Source organism: Podarcis bocagei, assembly GCF_964188305.1.
Source record: "Podarcis bocagei genome assembly, chromosome: 3".
NCBI lineage: Eukaryota > Metazoa > Chordata > Lepidosauria > Squamata > Lacertidae > Podarcis > Podarcis bocagei.
The window spans coordinates 71,180,524-71,193,224 of NC_138127.1; the positions used below are offsets into that span (position 1 = coordinate 71,180,524).

Sequence of the window (12,701 nt, forward strand, 5' to 3'; positions counted from 1 at the left end):
TGAGTCAGACCATTGGTCCATCTAACCCAGTATTGTCCTCAAACTACATAAGCAGCAGTTCTGCGGGATTTCAGACAAAGGTGCTGGGGATTGAACCTAGGTCGCTGTGCATGCAGAGCAGATGTTCTACCACTGAGCTGTAGCCCATGTTGTTCTAGACCTATCTCTCATCTCCATCAGCTTTGTCTGTCCGAATTGAAGTTGCGTATGTTCAGGCAGCATTGCCCTCATGAAATACGCTTTTAGGAAGATGTCATGGTTTCCTTCCCAGGTTCGCCTGTGTGCAGGAGGCTCTCCAGCGCCGAACATCAGACTTGAAAGATGCCCTGGTTTTAACCGAGTTCTTGCAGAATGTGCATATGGAAGAAATGCTGAGTCACAGGAACCAAGTACAGGTGAGAAGCAGAGAAGACGTGGACCAGGGAAGGGAAGAACAAGGTGATATGCAGAGGTGTGGTCTGAATTCCGCCCTGTCATAGGAACATAGGAATCTGCCTTATAGCAAGTCAGACCATTGGTCTGCCCAGCTCACTACTAACCAGGCTGACTGGCAGCAACTCTCTAGGGTTTCAGATAGTGAGTCTCTCCCAGCCTGGAGATGCAAGGAATTGAACCTGAGACCTTTTATGTGGAAAGGAGATGCTCTGCCACGGAACTACAACACTTCCCCAGAAGAGTCAGAGTTCAAAAATAACAAGCAAGGGGCTTCTCGCTTTATGTTTAGTTTGAACAATGAGGGAGCATGGCGCTGAAGGGACACACATCTCCATAAAAGTCCCTTGTGCTGCATTGTATCTAAGTGGTCAGATTAGTGACACAGGAACAGTTTGCGTGACTCTCCTGTTTGGGTTCACATGATTTCAGTATGGTATGCCATCCAAATTACTGAGGATGGTAATGGTCCTGTACAGCTAAGTTCTATCACCATTCTAGCTCTGGTCGCATTTAGTCATGGAACTCTTAACTATAATGCCACAAATTGCAACTTTTGACACTGTTGGTTAATTGGCTACTGCTGCTTATTGAGGCCTTATCTTACTGATATCCACTGGCAAGTATCTGGGCCTTCAGCGAGGTGGCAGAAATTAGCTTCCCAGCTAAATATACTCAGGACTTAAGATCAGTGTTGGAAATTGAAGACACTTTTATTTCAATTTGTTTTTAGTTTATAAGCATAGTTTCATCACTGCCAGTTTTTAATGCGTAGCATCTTTTACATTTGCTGGTGTTGGGTCTTCGTTAGTTTGAAATGTTGGTTATATCACATGTTCTTTGTTGCTGCTTTTAGAAATTGGGTATTGGCTCTGAGTTATATTATTAGTAGATTGCATGGTTTTATTTATTATTTTGATGTATGTTGTGGTAGATACAATTAGTAGTAGAACAAAGATATAACCAAATCTATTATCATCATTAGGGACGCGGGTGGCGCTGTGGGTTAAACCACAAAGCCTAGGACTTGCTGATCAGAAGGTCGGTGGTTCGAATCCCCGTGACGGGGTGAGCTCCCGTTGCTCGGTCCCTGCTCCTGCCAACCTAGCAGTTCGAAAGCACATCAAAGTGCAAGTAGATAAATAGGTACCGCTCCAGCGGGAAGGTAAACAGCATTTCCGTGTGCTGCTCTGGTTCGCCAGAAGAGGCTTAGTCATGCTGGCCACATGACTCAGAAGCTGTACGCCGGCTCCCTCAGCCAATAAAGCGAGATGAGCGCCGCAACCCCAGAGTCGGCCACAACTGGACCTAATGGTCAGGGGTCCCTTTATCTTTACCTTATTATCATCATTATTAATATTATCATCATTATTAATATTATTAATATTATTAATATTATTAATATTATTAATATTATTAATATTATTAATATTATTAATATTGAGTGGCTTTAGTCAAGCCTCTCTCTTGAAGTTTCACTTTCCTTCTCTGTAAAGTAGGAATCATGGCAATTTGCTCAGAAGACTTCTGTGAGAGAATTAACAGGGTGGCCTGTCTAGATTGGTACCCAATATTATTCATGTTCTTGTTTTGCTTTAGGCAGTGCCGAATCAGCTAGGCTCCCAAGAGCCTCTGCAGCTTCTCATAGCCCAGAGTGCCCAACAGCTGAGCAATGAGGACATGAACAGGTCACTGGAGGAACTGCAAGAAGCAGTGGACATGCTGAACAGTGTTGTGAAGGAGCGCGAGCGGGCCATGGAGGCAGTGACCAAGACAGAGAATCTGAAGTGCTTTGTGCAGGCCTTGTCAAGTGGGGAGGAAACTAAGGTAAGAGAGGGTTAAGAGGGGCTGCATGCTAAAAAAAATCCCTCTTCCCTAGTGGTTAGAGGTGGAAAGCCTCAACCACTCCACCCTTCAGTGTTGGTTATTGCATTTGGGCAAGAAGCTACCAAATCTATCTTCTTGTTTCATAGAGGTGGACTGACCACCTATTAAATGCTACCAGCACTACTCTGTTGCAGTTCCAGCTTTGGCTTGGTTGTCCAAGCAGCCTGTAGCACAGAGAGCTGTTTCTCAGTGTCGCCTTTCTTTTTTCAATTTTTCAGCTGGCCTGGGTCACCTCACGGATCAAGACAATGAGGAACAGAGCAGAAACACTGGCTCAGGACATAATGCAGGCAGAGAGAAGCTTTGCCACAGTGAAGAGTGAGGCAGATCTTCTGGAGCTGCAGGGGCTCACGGAAAGGCAGAAAGAGATAGAGGTGAGATCAAAAGGCTATTTGAGGGCTTGTAACAAGCACCCCATATAACCAGTGTTTGCTCATGGCAATGTTGGAGGAGAACTAAATCAGGCATTACACACACCTTGGAAGTCTGTTCTTCCACCCAGCACCATTGTAAATTGCAGGTTGAGATTGTTATGCAGGTTTAGGTTTGACCATCGGTTCTGAGCTCTCACTTTTTTAAATGGGTCAGCATAGATCTGATGTTTGATGATACTGCCCTGTTGTTTGTTTGGCTTCCTAAAGCCAGTTGGGAGTCTCATGCTTGTTTTTAGATTGGGCAAGCATTTACTGTTGGGAAGGAGCCAGGAGTTCCCCATTTGAAAGCCCTATTGCTAGCCTGAATCCTGCGGTCTTGTATTTCATAGAGTGAAATGTGTAGCCTGGAAGGGGACATGGAGAAACTAAAGAGAGCCTTCATTGAGCTGGAAGATTGCTGTTTGATGGAAATGCCAAATGAGTCCAGAAGAATCAGTGAAACATTGGAGGCTTGGAAAGATCTGCAAAAGCTGGTGTCGGGAAATGCAGTTCATGGACAGCAAGCCGCTCATTTGCGACAATTCTTCAGAGCTTATTTAGCCATTATGTAAGTCAGTAGACCTTAGTGGACTCTTCTTGTCCGTTGAAAGTTTGTTTTGCAATGTCTGACTCACCCATTTGTGATATTAAGCCCTCATCTGGAAGCACCCCTTGTTTTCAATTGCGCTTGGGGACTATCCATCTTATCTACTTTGAAGTCAGTCCAGCAAGCTTGAGTCTCAGCATCAATTCTAACTCCCGTTCACACACCTGGATGGGGTGGAGGTGGGGCAGGGTGGAAGTGAGGTTTGGGACCTTGCAGGGGTACCTGCGCAACCAGGTGGTTGCTCCCGCTGGTGCACCTGTGAAGGGCTGAGCTTGCTGCTGTCTCAGCCCAGCACCATCCAGGCAAGCGGCAGCAATGCTTGCACCTCAATGGCAGCTCCAGCCCACCAAATATGCTCTTACTGAAATTGGATGCAACTTCAGTGTAGCACGTCACAACTTATCTTGGTGCAGTTACACATGCCCTGGATGTTGTGATTTAGCTGCAGATTTCCTGAGTATTTACTCCTCTTTGCCAAGACTGGTGATTTGCTTGTGAGAGGTAACACCAACTTTTCCATGGAAAGGCTTAGTGTGTAGATTGTTTTGCCACAATGGAAGCAGCCCTTAGTGCAGGCATCCCCAAACTCAGCCTTCCAGATCTTTTGGGACTACAATTCCCATCATCCCTGACCACTGGTCCTGTTAGCTAGGGATGATGGGAGCTGTAGTCCCAAAACATCTGTAGGGCCGAGTTTGGGGATGCCTGCCTTAGTGGTTAACAAAGAGAGAGAAAAACTATTTTTACTGGGACACATCTTTTTAATACGGTTTTAAAAGGCCTGAGGAAATGGTATGTATCTTAACTATATGCAACTACTTGAAAGACAAAGCTGTCTAGAGGCTGAGACAACTTGATGCAAAATAGGTTTTTATTGGGATTCTTCCAGGTTTCTCTATCAATTGGTAAGTACCCTGATCTGTAGCTTTGTTGGAAGGGTAGAGGATAAATTGAGCTGCAGTTTTGTGAGGTGTTAAGACACATTTCTTCTGGCCATATTCATAGTTGCTCCTCCTTCCTTGACTCTCCAGCTCCTGGACAGAGGATACTCGGGCACAGATCTTCTCTGAGACTATGAGTACCCACGGTCTCTCAGAGGCTCAGTGGGAAGACCTGGAAAGGAACATGGAGACTAAGTTCAAGGAGTTTGAGGAGCTGGCAGCAGTTGGATGGAAACTGGTAGCTGAGGAGCACAGCTTGAGTGAGACAGTAAGTGTGGCAGGCCATGATACGCAAGCTTCCTATATGCCTGCAGCATCCTTTGGGGAACAACCTCCCATCCCACCTCACTTCCCTTTTCTTTCTTTGCCGTCACTGCTTTCGAAAGGGAGGAGGCAAAGCATCTCATCAGGTGGGTGGGAGCTAGACATTTGTTCCAATTGTTTGTCATCCAGAGGGATGGCCCTGACTGAGAGCTGTACCTAGAAGAGAAAAGAGAGGAATTCACCATGTGGCCTTTTTTCCTCCTTTCATTTCTTTCTCAGTTTTGTTCTGTCTTTTTAGATAAAGGAGCGAATGGAGGAGCTGCAAAGCATGCTGGGATGGGTGATGGTGCGCTGGAGAGCACAGAGTTCCCAGAAGGACCCTGGCAGTAAGAGTGATGGCAGGGAGACTCAGAATGGCACGCTGAACATGACCGAGCACTGCCAAGTTAGTATGCAGCCCCTGAGTGGCAATACTAGAGCTAAACTTGAAAAATAGCTTGGCCTGCACTGTGTATTTATTGTGGAATAGCTATGCTTTGTTCACTCAGTTTTTATGGGGCATCTGCACAAAGTTATAAACAAAACACCCCCTTTCATGTTTTCTCTTTTTAGCTTCCTTCCTCTACCACCCCCACCCCACGCTTAGAAATCTGTCTTATTTTAAACTTGGTGGAATACCTACACAATTTCCCCATGTGTATATTATCTATCTTGTTGCTATTCTGCCTCATAAAGACCTGTATATTTTTTTGCATAAATTTTTATTTGCCTTTCTATAACATACCAAGCAATACATATTGACATAATCTTTGGCTGCTGTTCACACACACACTCACACTCACACTCACACTCACACACACACACACGTGAGTAGAGGAAATTTTAAGCTTCATGTATTGGTCTTTAGGTGGGGGAGATGCCATTTTAACAGGAAATCCTAGAATTAACAAAGAAGCTATCGCTGCAATTTCATTCTTCATTGTATTACCTTACTCCACAGATTAAAGTAGTTCCTGAATCAGGTGTGGGTGAAGCAAATGGTATCCTAAACTCCAGTGTTTCTGAGAGGCCTCCACTCACCCTCAGCTCCCTCCAAAATGGTTCAGCAGCACAGCAAGAGAGCAAATCGGTCTCCACTGCAGTGCTGTCTACCCTGGATGTTCTTCCAGGGCACAGGCAGAGTTTGGAAGAATTGGAAAACCACTTGCCCTTTGAGATGGACGTCCCGAAGGAGACTCTGATCCTAGAACCCTTGGAAACCCCTGTGCTGCTGGTGCCCCAGCCAGGCCCTGGCAGTCTGGGTGGCACAGTGAACTTGATACTGAGCATTGGGAAGAAAGCAGGGAGAGAGGCCACAGGAAGCCAGGTTGGAGCAGCACCATCAATGGGACCGGAAACCTTGCACAAGGTAAGTTGCCCTTTACTTTAGGTGTGACATTGATAGAGCTGTTTGCTATCCCCAGGACATCAAATAAGTGCCCCTGTGGCAAAGGGAGGCAGTGTTTTCATGATGCAAAGTATTGCCAAGTGTCCGGGCAGGACAGAAGTGGGGTGTCAAGTGAGGGAGTGCCAAGCTTAAAGGCTAAGGCTTGCAAGTGGAGAACTTCTAACTTCCCTGTGAGCATTAAGATGTTAATGGACACTCTGAATCAGGGAGACTGTTGCTTTTTTACTTCTCGTTTAAGCCACTGCCAGGCGTGGAGTTCTAGAGCTTCCTTTTCATGGGTCAGGCACTGATTTTGCCCTTTTCTTCCTGGCTTTTGCAGGTCATCCTTGCTATTCCTTCACTTTTATTTTTTATTTTTTGTCTCTCTCTTTCCTAAAAATCCAGCTCTCTGAAACTAAATCCTCAGCCTGTAAAGCTTTCTGGAAACGTTGCCAGGGGCTTTTAGGAAGTACTTTGGGTAGTTTAAAGAGAAAGAAAAGGCCACCCCGCCAGCATGCAGAAGAGGTAACATGGAGCAGTGGGGGAGAGAGAATGGACGATGAAGCATGTCAGACTGAGAGTGGTTGCATGGTGCAAGGAAACCTTGACTAACCCATCCAATAGCCTCCTTCAAAAGGCAGCTCCTAAATTAGGAGAGGGAAACGCTCCAGATGTGACTTGGCTATCGTCCTTGACCATTGGTCTGGCTAGCCGGCTTGGGACTTAGCAAGTTGGAGTCTCAACAGCTTTGTTCCCTTCTCCTATATCACTTAAATGGCATCTCCAAAATGTTAAGAGGTCACAGAGATGCTGTGTCTCTCCTTTCCAAGGCTATGGTGAATAGGCTAGATCAGTGTTTCCCAACCTTTTTTGGGCAAAGGCACACTTGTTTGATGAAAAAAATCTCGCGGCACACCACCATTACAGCCCCGTGACGTCAGCGCACAGCGTCACGCCGGGAGGGACGCACGAAAGTGTAAGTTTCAATTTTTTCCCTCCCCCTTGCCGGGGAACCTCCAAGCTTTGGGGTGGGGGGGGGAGGAGGCAGCAAAGCGAGGCAGGAAGGAGAGCACGGCTTGGCTGGGTGAGCTTTGGCAGGGGCAGGGAATGAGAGCCACGAGGCGGGCGCTGCGGACGGAGGCGCTGCCCGCCGAGCTCGCAGACAGCCAGGCAGGCAGTCAGCAAGAGCCCCGCGCTGGGCGGCCTATCCTCGCCGCCGCCGCCCTGCCTCTCGCCGCCCGACTCGCCCGCCTCCCTCCAGGCAACATCTCGTGGCACACCAGGCAACATCTCGCGGCACACTAGTGTGCCGCGGAACAGTGGTTGGGAAACACTGGGCTAGATATGCATTCTGTGCTTGCACCTGTACTCCTGAGGAGATGCCCCCTTAGGAGAAACACCTTCAAATATTTTGTGACTTCTCCTGGTTAAAGCACAGGGTTGCCATGTGCAGCACAAAATGTGGATTCTGTACCTTTTAAGAGAATTTCAGCTGGCACAACTTGGTCATATTATTGCCAGGAATCCCCCCTTCTGGAATATTCTTAGAGGCACAGGACCATCCAAACAGACAAACCAGAGTTTAAATGTGCAGCCAGCACAGTGGAATATGGAGATGTCTTCCTCAGCACAATAATTCATATCCCACAGCAGAAGAGCTACCAGATTTGCTAGAGGAAACAGGAAACGAGCCTGAAGTGCACTGCCTCTTGATACGGGCTGAAGGCAGGCCAAACTAGTTTGCTGTGAGGAAATGACCCACATGACAAGAAAAACTCACTTTGGGTTGTCCCATGAACAAGATTTCAGAGTCTTGTGGTGATTTGGGGATGAGATGAACTGAGGGTTGCGCGAGAAGAGGAATACACCTATTTGCTAGCAAGCAAGTCTTCGTAATCACTCACACATTAGCAATTGTGATTAAAAGGGCACGGTGAGAAGATAATTAGGGATTGAAGCAGGTGGGTAGCTGCTACAATTGAAAGGCTGAGGCATGCTGTCCAAAACTAGTTTCTGGCGAGGTGCCTGAGCATAGACGCTACAGTAGCTCCAACAACTTGTGAACTGGAGAGGAGGATTTCAGGGCTATAAAGTGTATTCATTTAGAAAGTCAGCTGCCAGTCATGAAGGGAAAGGAACATCAGCCTCTACTGTGTACAGTAATAATTCCTGAATTAAACTTCTAGACATCTCCTGCAGCTGTTGCAGGAAGGGGATTCCTGTTATACTGAGAGCTGATTCATGTGCATAGAATACCCCTGGTACATCAAGGCGCTCATACTTTATAGAGCCAGATCTTATAGAGGCCTGATACAGTCAGATCACTAATCTTTCTATTTCAGGATTGTCTGCTCTGAAAGGCAGTGGCTATTCCACATTTCAGACTGGAGTTTTCTCAGATTTTTCTGAAGAGGCCGCAAAAGGAACCCAGAATCTTCTACATGCATTCTGCAAGCATGTGTTCTATGTATTAGCTGAGTCCCTGCCTAAGGGTTTATTTAAGCCCAGTTCTCTTCCTGTTGTGATAGCTTTCTATGTAGAGGAAGGGTTTCTTTGTTTCTTTGTTTTTTACAAGGAACATGCAATCTGCACCACATGCAATCTGAAACCATACAATGTAAGATTCTTCATGCACATTTCATTTGGCCCTGAGCTGGCCTCAACTGTAGCACAGCCCATAGCTGCTATCGTGGTACACACACACACACACACACACACACACACACACACACACACCCAATCATGCTGGGCTCTTCAGTTTCTACTGCAATATTTCATACTGAGTTCTGTAGCCTCTTTTCAGGCTGCATCATCTATCGTGAAGTAGAGTGGGGTGCATCTAGCAACCTTGCAAGTTGGCAGTGTGCCCCTTCTGGAAAGCCCAGCAGAGTTGGGTTGTCTCCAGTAGTAAGCTTGGAACCATGGTAAGCCAGAAGTTTTGTTGCCACTCCCTAGGACTGAACTAAAGTGATCCTAACATCCTGGAACCTGTTGTGGACAGTCTACCTTAGTGTCTGCTACGATTAATGAACATGCATGCATGTATACTCGCTGAGTTGAAAGGAGCATGTGCTAGTGCATGTCAGTTTGCTGCTGTGGCATCCAAAATAGGTAGGTTGAGGCTCCAGTGACATTGTGCAATTCGAAGAGTGCTCCTCATTGGGTCTTCCCTCTTTCCGCAGGTGAGCACCTATTTGCACGTGAAGGAGAAAGAGGGAGACAGAGATGGAGGCATGGTTTGTGGAAGCTCTACTATGCTGCAGCCTGCTAAGCAAACGCCTCCCGGAGCTCACTCTTCCCCATTTCCCAGTCCTGGGTGGGGCACCTCAGCCTTCCACACCTTGCCCAAGATCAGCTCCAGCTGCTTCTTACGGAGCCTGAAGAGAAAAGGCAGAGTGGAGGCAGAAGATGCCCAGCTCCTCACCTTGCAAGGGATCATGGGAACCGAACCAAGCGACCTGCAGGCAGGGCAAGGGGAGAGGCGCAGCACTAGTAGCACCTGGCCCCCAAAGGGTAACAGGAGGGCACAGGCCTTGCAGGCAGAGTGCCCAGCACCCTGCAGAGAGTTGACAGACTATGTGAAGAACCCATTGGCACGGGCTATTGACGCTGAATGTGACTCGGTTAGGGAAGTATCTGGATGTCACGTGTTCCCAAGAGAGAGCAGAGGTCTCAACAGCCCCCCGTCATTGGCAGAGCGGATGAGCAACACATGCCAGCATCTTTCTCTCGGTTCTGTCCTGAGCCTGGAGCTCCCCAAGGATCCCACAGTCCTAAGGAATATCCATGATACCATCAGAGTAGCAAAAGAGGGAGCAGCAGGAAGGAAGGGAATAAGACAGGCCTGCCAGGGAGCTCGGAGCAGCCCAGCTGGAGCAAAAGTGCAGGAAGTTGGTAGTAGCCTGCAAAAGAGGGTGCTTGGAGGGCAGCCAGTCATGCACCAGAGGCCCCTCAGGCCTGAAGACGCTCGTGACAAGCTTCCCCAGGGTAAGGGAGGCACATGGTTTGAAGAGGTGAGCATCAACCCAAGCTACAGCAGGCAGAAGGCCTGCTTCGTTGCTCTTTCTGGAGAAGACAGGCAGAGTCCAAATAGCCAGAGCAGTCCTAATGATGACTTCCTGGATTTCAAGCAGAACCGGCTATCCCGCATTAGTGTCCTGCATGAGCAGATAGGTATAGAGTGGGACAGACTAGCTACCTCACTGGGTACAACTGGCAGCTCCAAGGAGGCGCAGGTAAAGGGTCCGGCTGACCACAAAGTCAGAGAAGCATCCCGGGTGAAGCTGAAGCCCTCACCTGCTAAGCACACAGGCAGCTCCGATGCAGTTTCCAGTATAGCCAAAGCTAAGAACCCTGCTGTGAATGGGGCAGAAGAAAAGGGAAGCTGTGTGAGAACCTCGCCCTCGTTCCTCCACCTGGGGGTCAAATCTCCTGCCAAGCTGTCTGTATTTGAATGTGAACTAGGCACCCCAACACCCTCAGTGCTGGACCCTCTTGTCCCGGCTCCTGGAGGAAGCACGACTAAAGGGCCAAAGTTGCCGGAGGCTTGTCACCCTGCCCACGAGTTGTTTGAAGAGGAGGAAGAGGAGCTGCAGGCCATATGGAGCAATGTGGAGAAGCACAAGAAAAGCTCAGGAATCCACAGCAGCCCTGCTGGAAAGGTGGATAAGATGCAAAGTCCAGACAGCTCTGGTGCAAGACTCCTCCTGGCAGCGGCAGACAATTTGTTGGTGGCTAAGTTCAAGCTCCCCACCTCTGCCCAGCTGCTTCAGAGGTCTGAACGAGAAAGAGGGACTAGTTGTGACAGTCCGAGTCGGTGCCGGGCACCCATGCCTTCTGTCCAGGAGCCATCAGAAGGGGCAGTAGCTGCAGCTGTGAGGTCACTGCAGAGTACCTGCCCAGGGGCCCAACAGAAGCTTCAGGCAGAGGGCAGAAGTACTGCCAAGGTCAGAACCATTGGCTTCTATGGGGCAGGGGTGGGGATTGTATGCCTGGAAACCAGGCGTTTACTGTTCTTTTCCTCAAGTCCCTGGATACTGCTGGCATTGATCTGCAATGTGTACTTAAGCAGTTTCTCATTGCACAATTATTAAAATGTGTATTTTTTTCCTATCAGGAACCAGCAACTCCGTATATGTGGAGTATTTTCTTTTAAAGGAGATACAGATCTCCTAGCTAATGAGATGCTTACCCTTGAGATGTTTACATCAGTACTGTTCCTGATTTGTCTGGGGGGGGGGGGAGATCTCCAAACACTTTCCTAGCATGAGCCATACAATGTATGTCTTTTCCATGAATCAGTGACTGCTCAAAGTACACTTCTTCTTTTTTGCTCTGTTTTCGGGAATGTGGTGTTAAAATGCCTTCGTATTTGAAACACTGCTGCTTTCATTGTGGTTGCTTCATTCATTGTTGCCTGCCTCTTTCTAGAATCTTCCCAGTAAACTAGAGCTTCAGATGATGGAAGGAGCTTTGGAGAGGAAGCATCTGTTGCAGGCAGGAGGCAAGAAGGTACTGTCAGAGCTGCGTGGCATTATGTGAGGGAGGGGGATGTGAAATATGGATGCCAGTGACTTGCCACCAAGAAACAACTTCATTGGTGTTCCAGTAACACTTCAACAGAGCCTAGCCCTGTACAGCAGATCTTTCCAAACTTTTCATGTTGATGACACACTTTTTAGACATGCATCGTTTCATGACACAGTAATTCAGTTTTACTAACAAGCCAGAGGTTGAACTAACCCCTTTCCAGCCCCAGGAGCAGCGCAGGGAGCATTCGTGTGACACATCTACACACTGCAGCTGACCCACTAACGTGTCACAACACACAATTTGGAAAGCTCTGACTTATATCAACACACACAGAAACACTTCTGAGTGAGGTGGTTCAGGCATAACAGCAAACCAAGATTCGATCCTGATTTGCAGGGGAAGCATAAATAACAGTTTGCCGTGTGACAAACTAGCTATGGTTTGATCCAAGCCAGGATCTGCACAAGGCTTGGTGGCTGAACTCATGAAACTGAGGCTCCTTGCTGCTTATTCACATAATACCAAGCCATGGTTATGTCTAAACCCAGGGGTGGGAAAACTTCCAGTCTGTAGGCCTACGAGGCTGTTTCATGAAGCCATGCCCACCTGCTCTGTACCTGAAGTCAGGTGTGGAGCAGGTAAAGGCAAAGTTTGGATGAAAGGCAGCTAGTTGCCACTTTGCAGATTTTGTCTGCACATTTTTATTTCAAACCACACAGAGAAATACAGGCCAGTTGACGCTATTGTGTCATCAACTGATTGACAGGTGGATAGCCCCACCCACTGGGAAAATGTCGCCTGTGATGGGGTGTGGATATAAGGATCTGGATCACTGGCCTAGCTTAAACCAGCACAGTGTGGGTGGTGCAGAAGGCAAAGGGCCTTTCCAAATGACGAAAAACTTGTGGATTTTATTCTTATACTGTACTGCCAACTGTAGCTGCTGCAGACAGGAGGTGGAAACATAAGGTCCAGAGTAAGCTGACCATATATCTGAAGGTGATGTTCACTTTTCCTTTGCACTAATGTTCATGTTCCCATGCTTTGAAGAGCTAGAAGGGGCTCTCAGGCAATAGTTGCCTATCTTTGCCTCCAGGGGAAGGGAGGGGCCTTACTCTGGAGGCAAGCACAGGCAGATAGAGACTTCATGCACATGAAACCGTGTGAACAGGTCACCCTATGAACCAACCTTAACTCTT

The 12,701-nt window shown here is 47.8% G+C and overlaps 1 protein-coding gene and 1 long non-coding RNA gene across 5 annotated transcripts in view; one reads left to right on the forward strand and one right to left on the reverse strand.

Annotated features, from left to right (window-relative positions):
• Nucleotides 1–12,701, reverse strand: part of LOC308583396 — a 443,390-nt gene that overhangs the window by 392,532 nt on the left and 38,157 nt on the right. The gene's annotated exons all lie outside the window — the stretch shown is intronic.
• LOC308583377 (uncharacterized protein) overlaps nucleotides 1–12,701 on the forward strand; it is a 42,695-nt gene that overhangs the window by 21,107 nt on the left and 8,887 nt on the right. For 3 of the 4 annotated variants that reach the window (XM_081187260.1, XM_081187258.1, XM_081187259.1), the window contains 10 exons: nucleotides 272–395; nucleotides 2,032–2,259; nucleotides 2,538–2,693; nucleotides 3,083–3,300; nucleotides 4,371–4,548; nucleotides 4,843–4,989; nucleotides 5,545–5,952; nucleotides 6,376–6,495; nucleotides 9,153–10,916; nucleotides 11,401–11,481. In XM_081187260.1, coding sequence (XP_081043386.1) covers nucleotides 272–395; nucleotides 2,032–2,259; nucleotides 2,538–2,693; nucleotides 3,083–3,300; nucleotides 4,371–4,548; nucleotides 4,843–4,989; nucleotides 5,545–5,952; nucleotides 6,376–6,495; nucleotides 9,153–10,916; nucleotides 11,401–11,481 — 3,424 coding nt within the window. The remainder of the gene's footprint in view (nucleotides 1–271; nucleotides 396–2,031; nucleotides 2,260–2,537; nucleotides 2,694–3,082; nucleotides 3,301–4,370; nucleotides 4,549–4,842; nucleotides 4,990–5,544; nucleotides 5,953–6,375; nucleotides 6,496–9,152; nucleotides 10,917–11,400; nucleotides 11,482–12,701) is intronic. The other variant, XM_081187261.1, reaches the window with a different exon arrangement.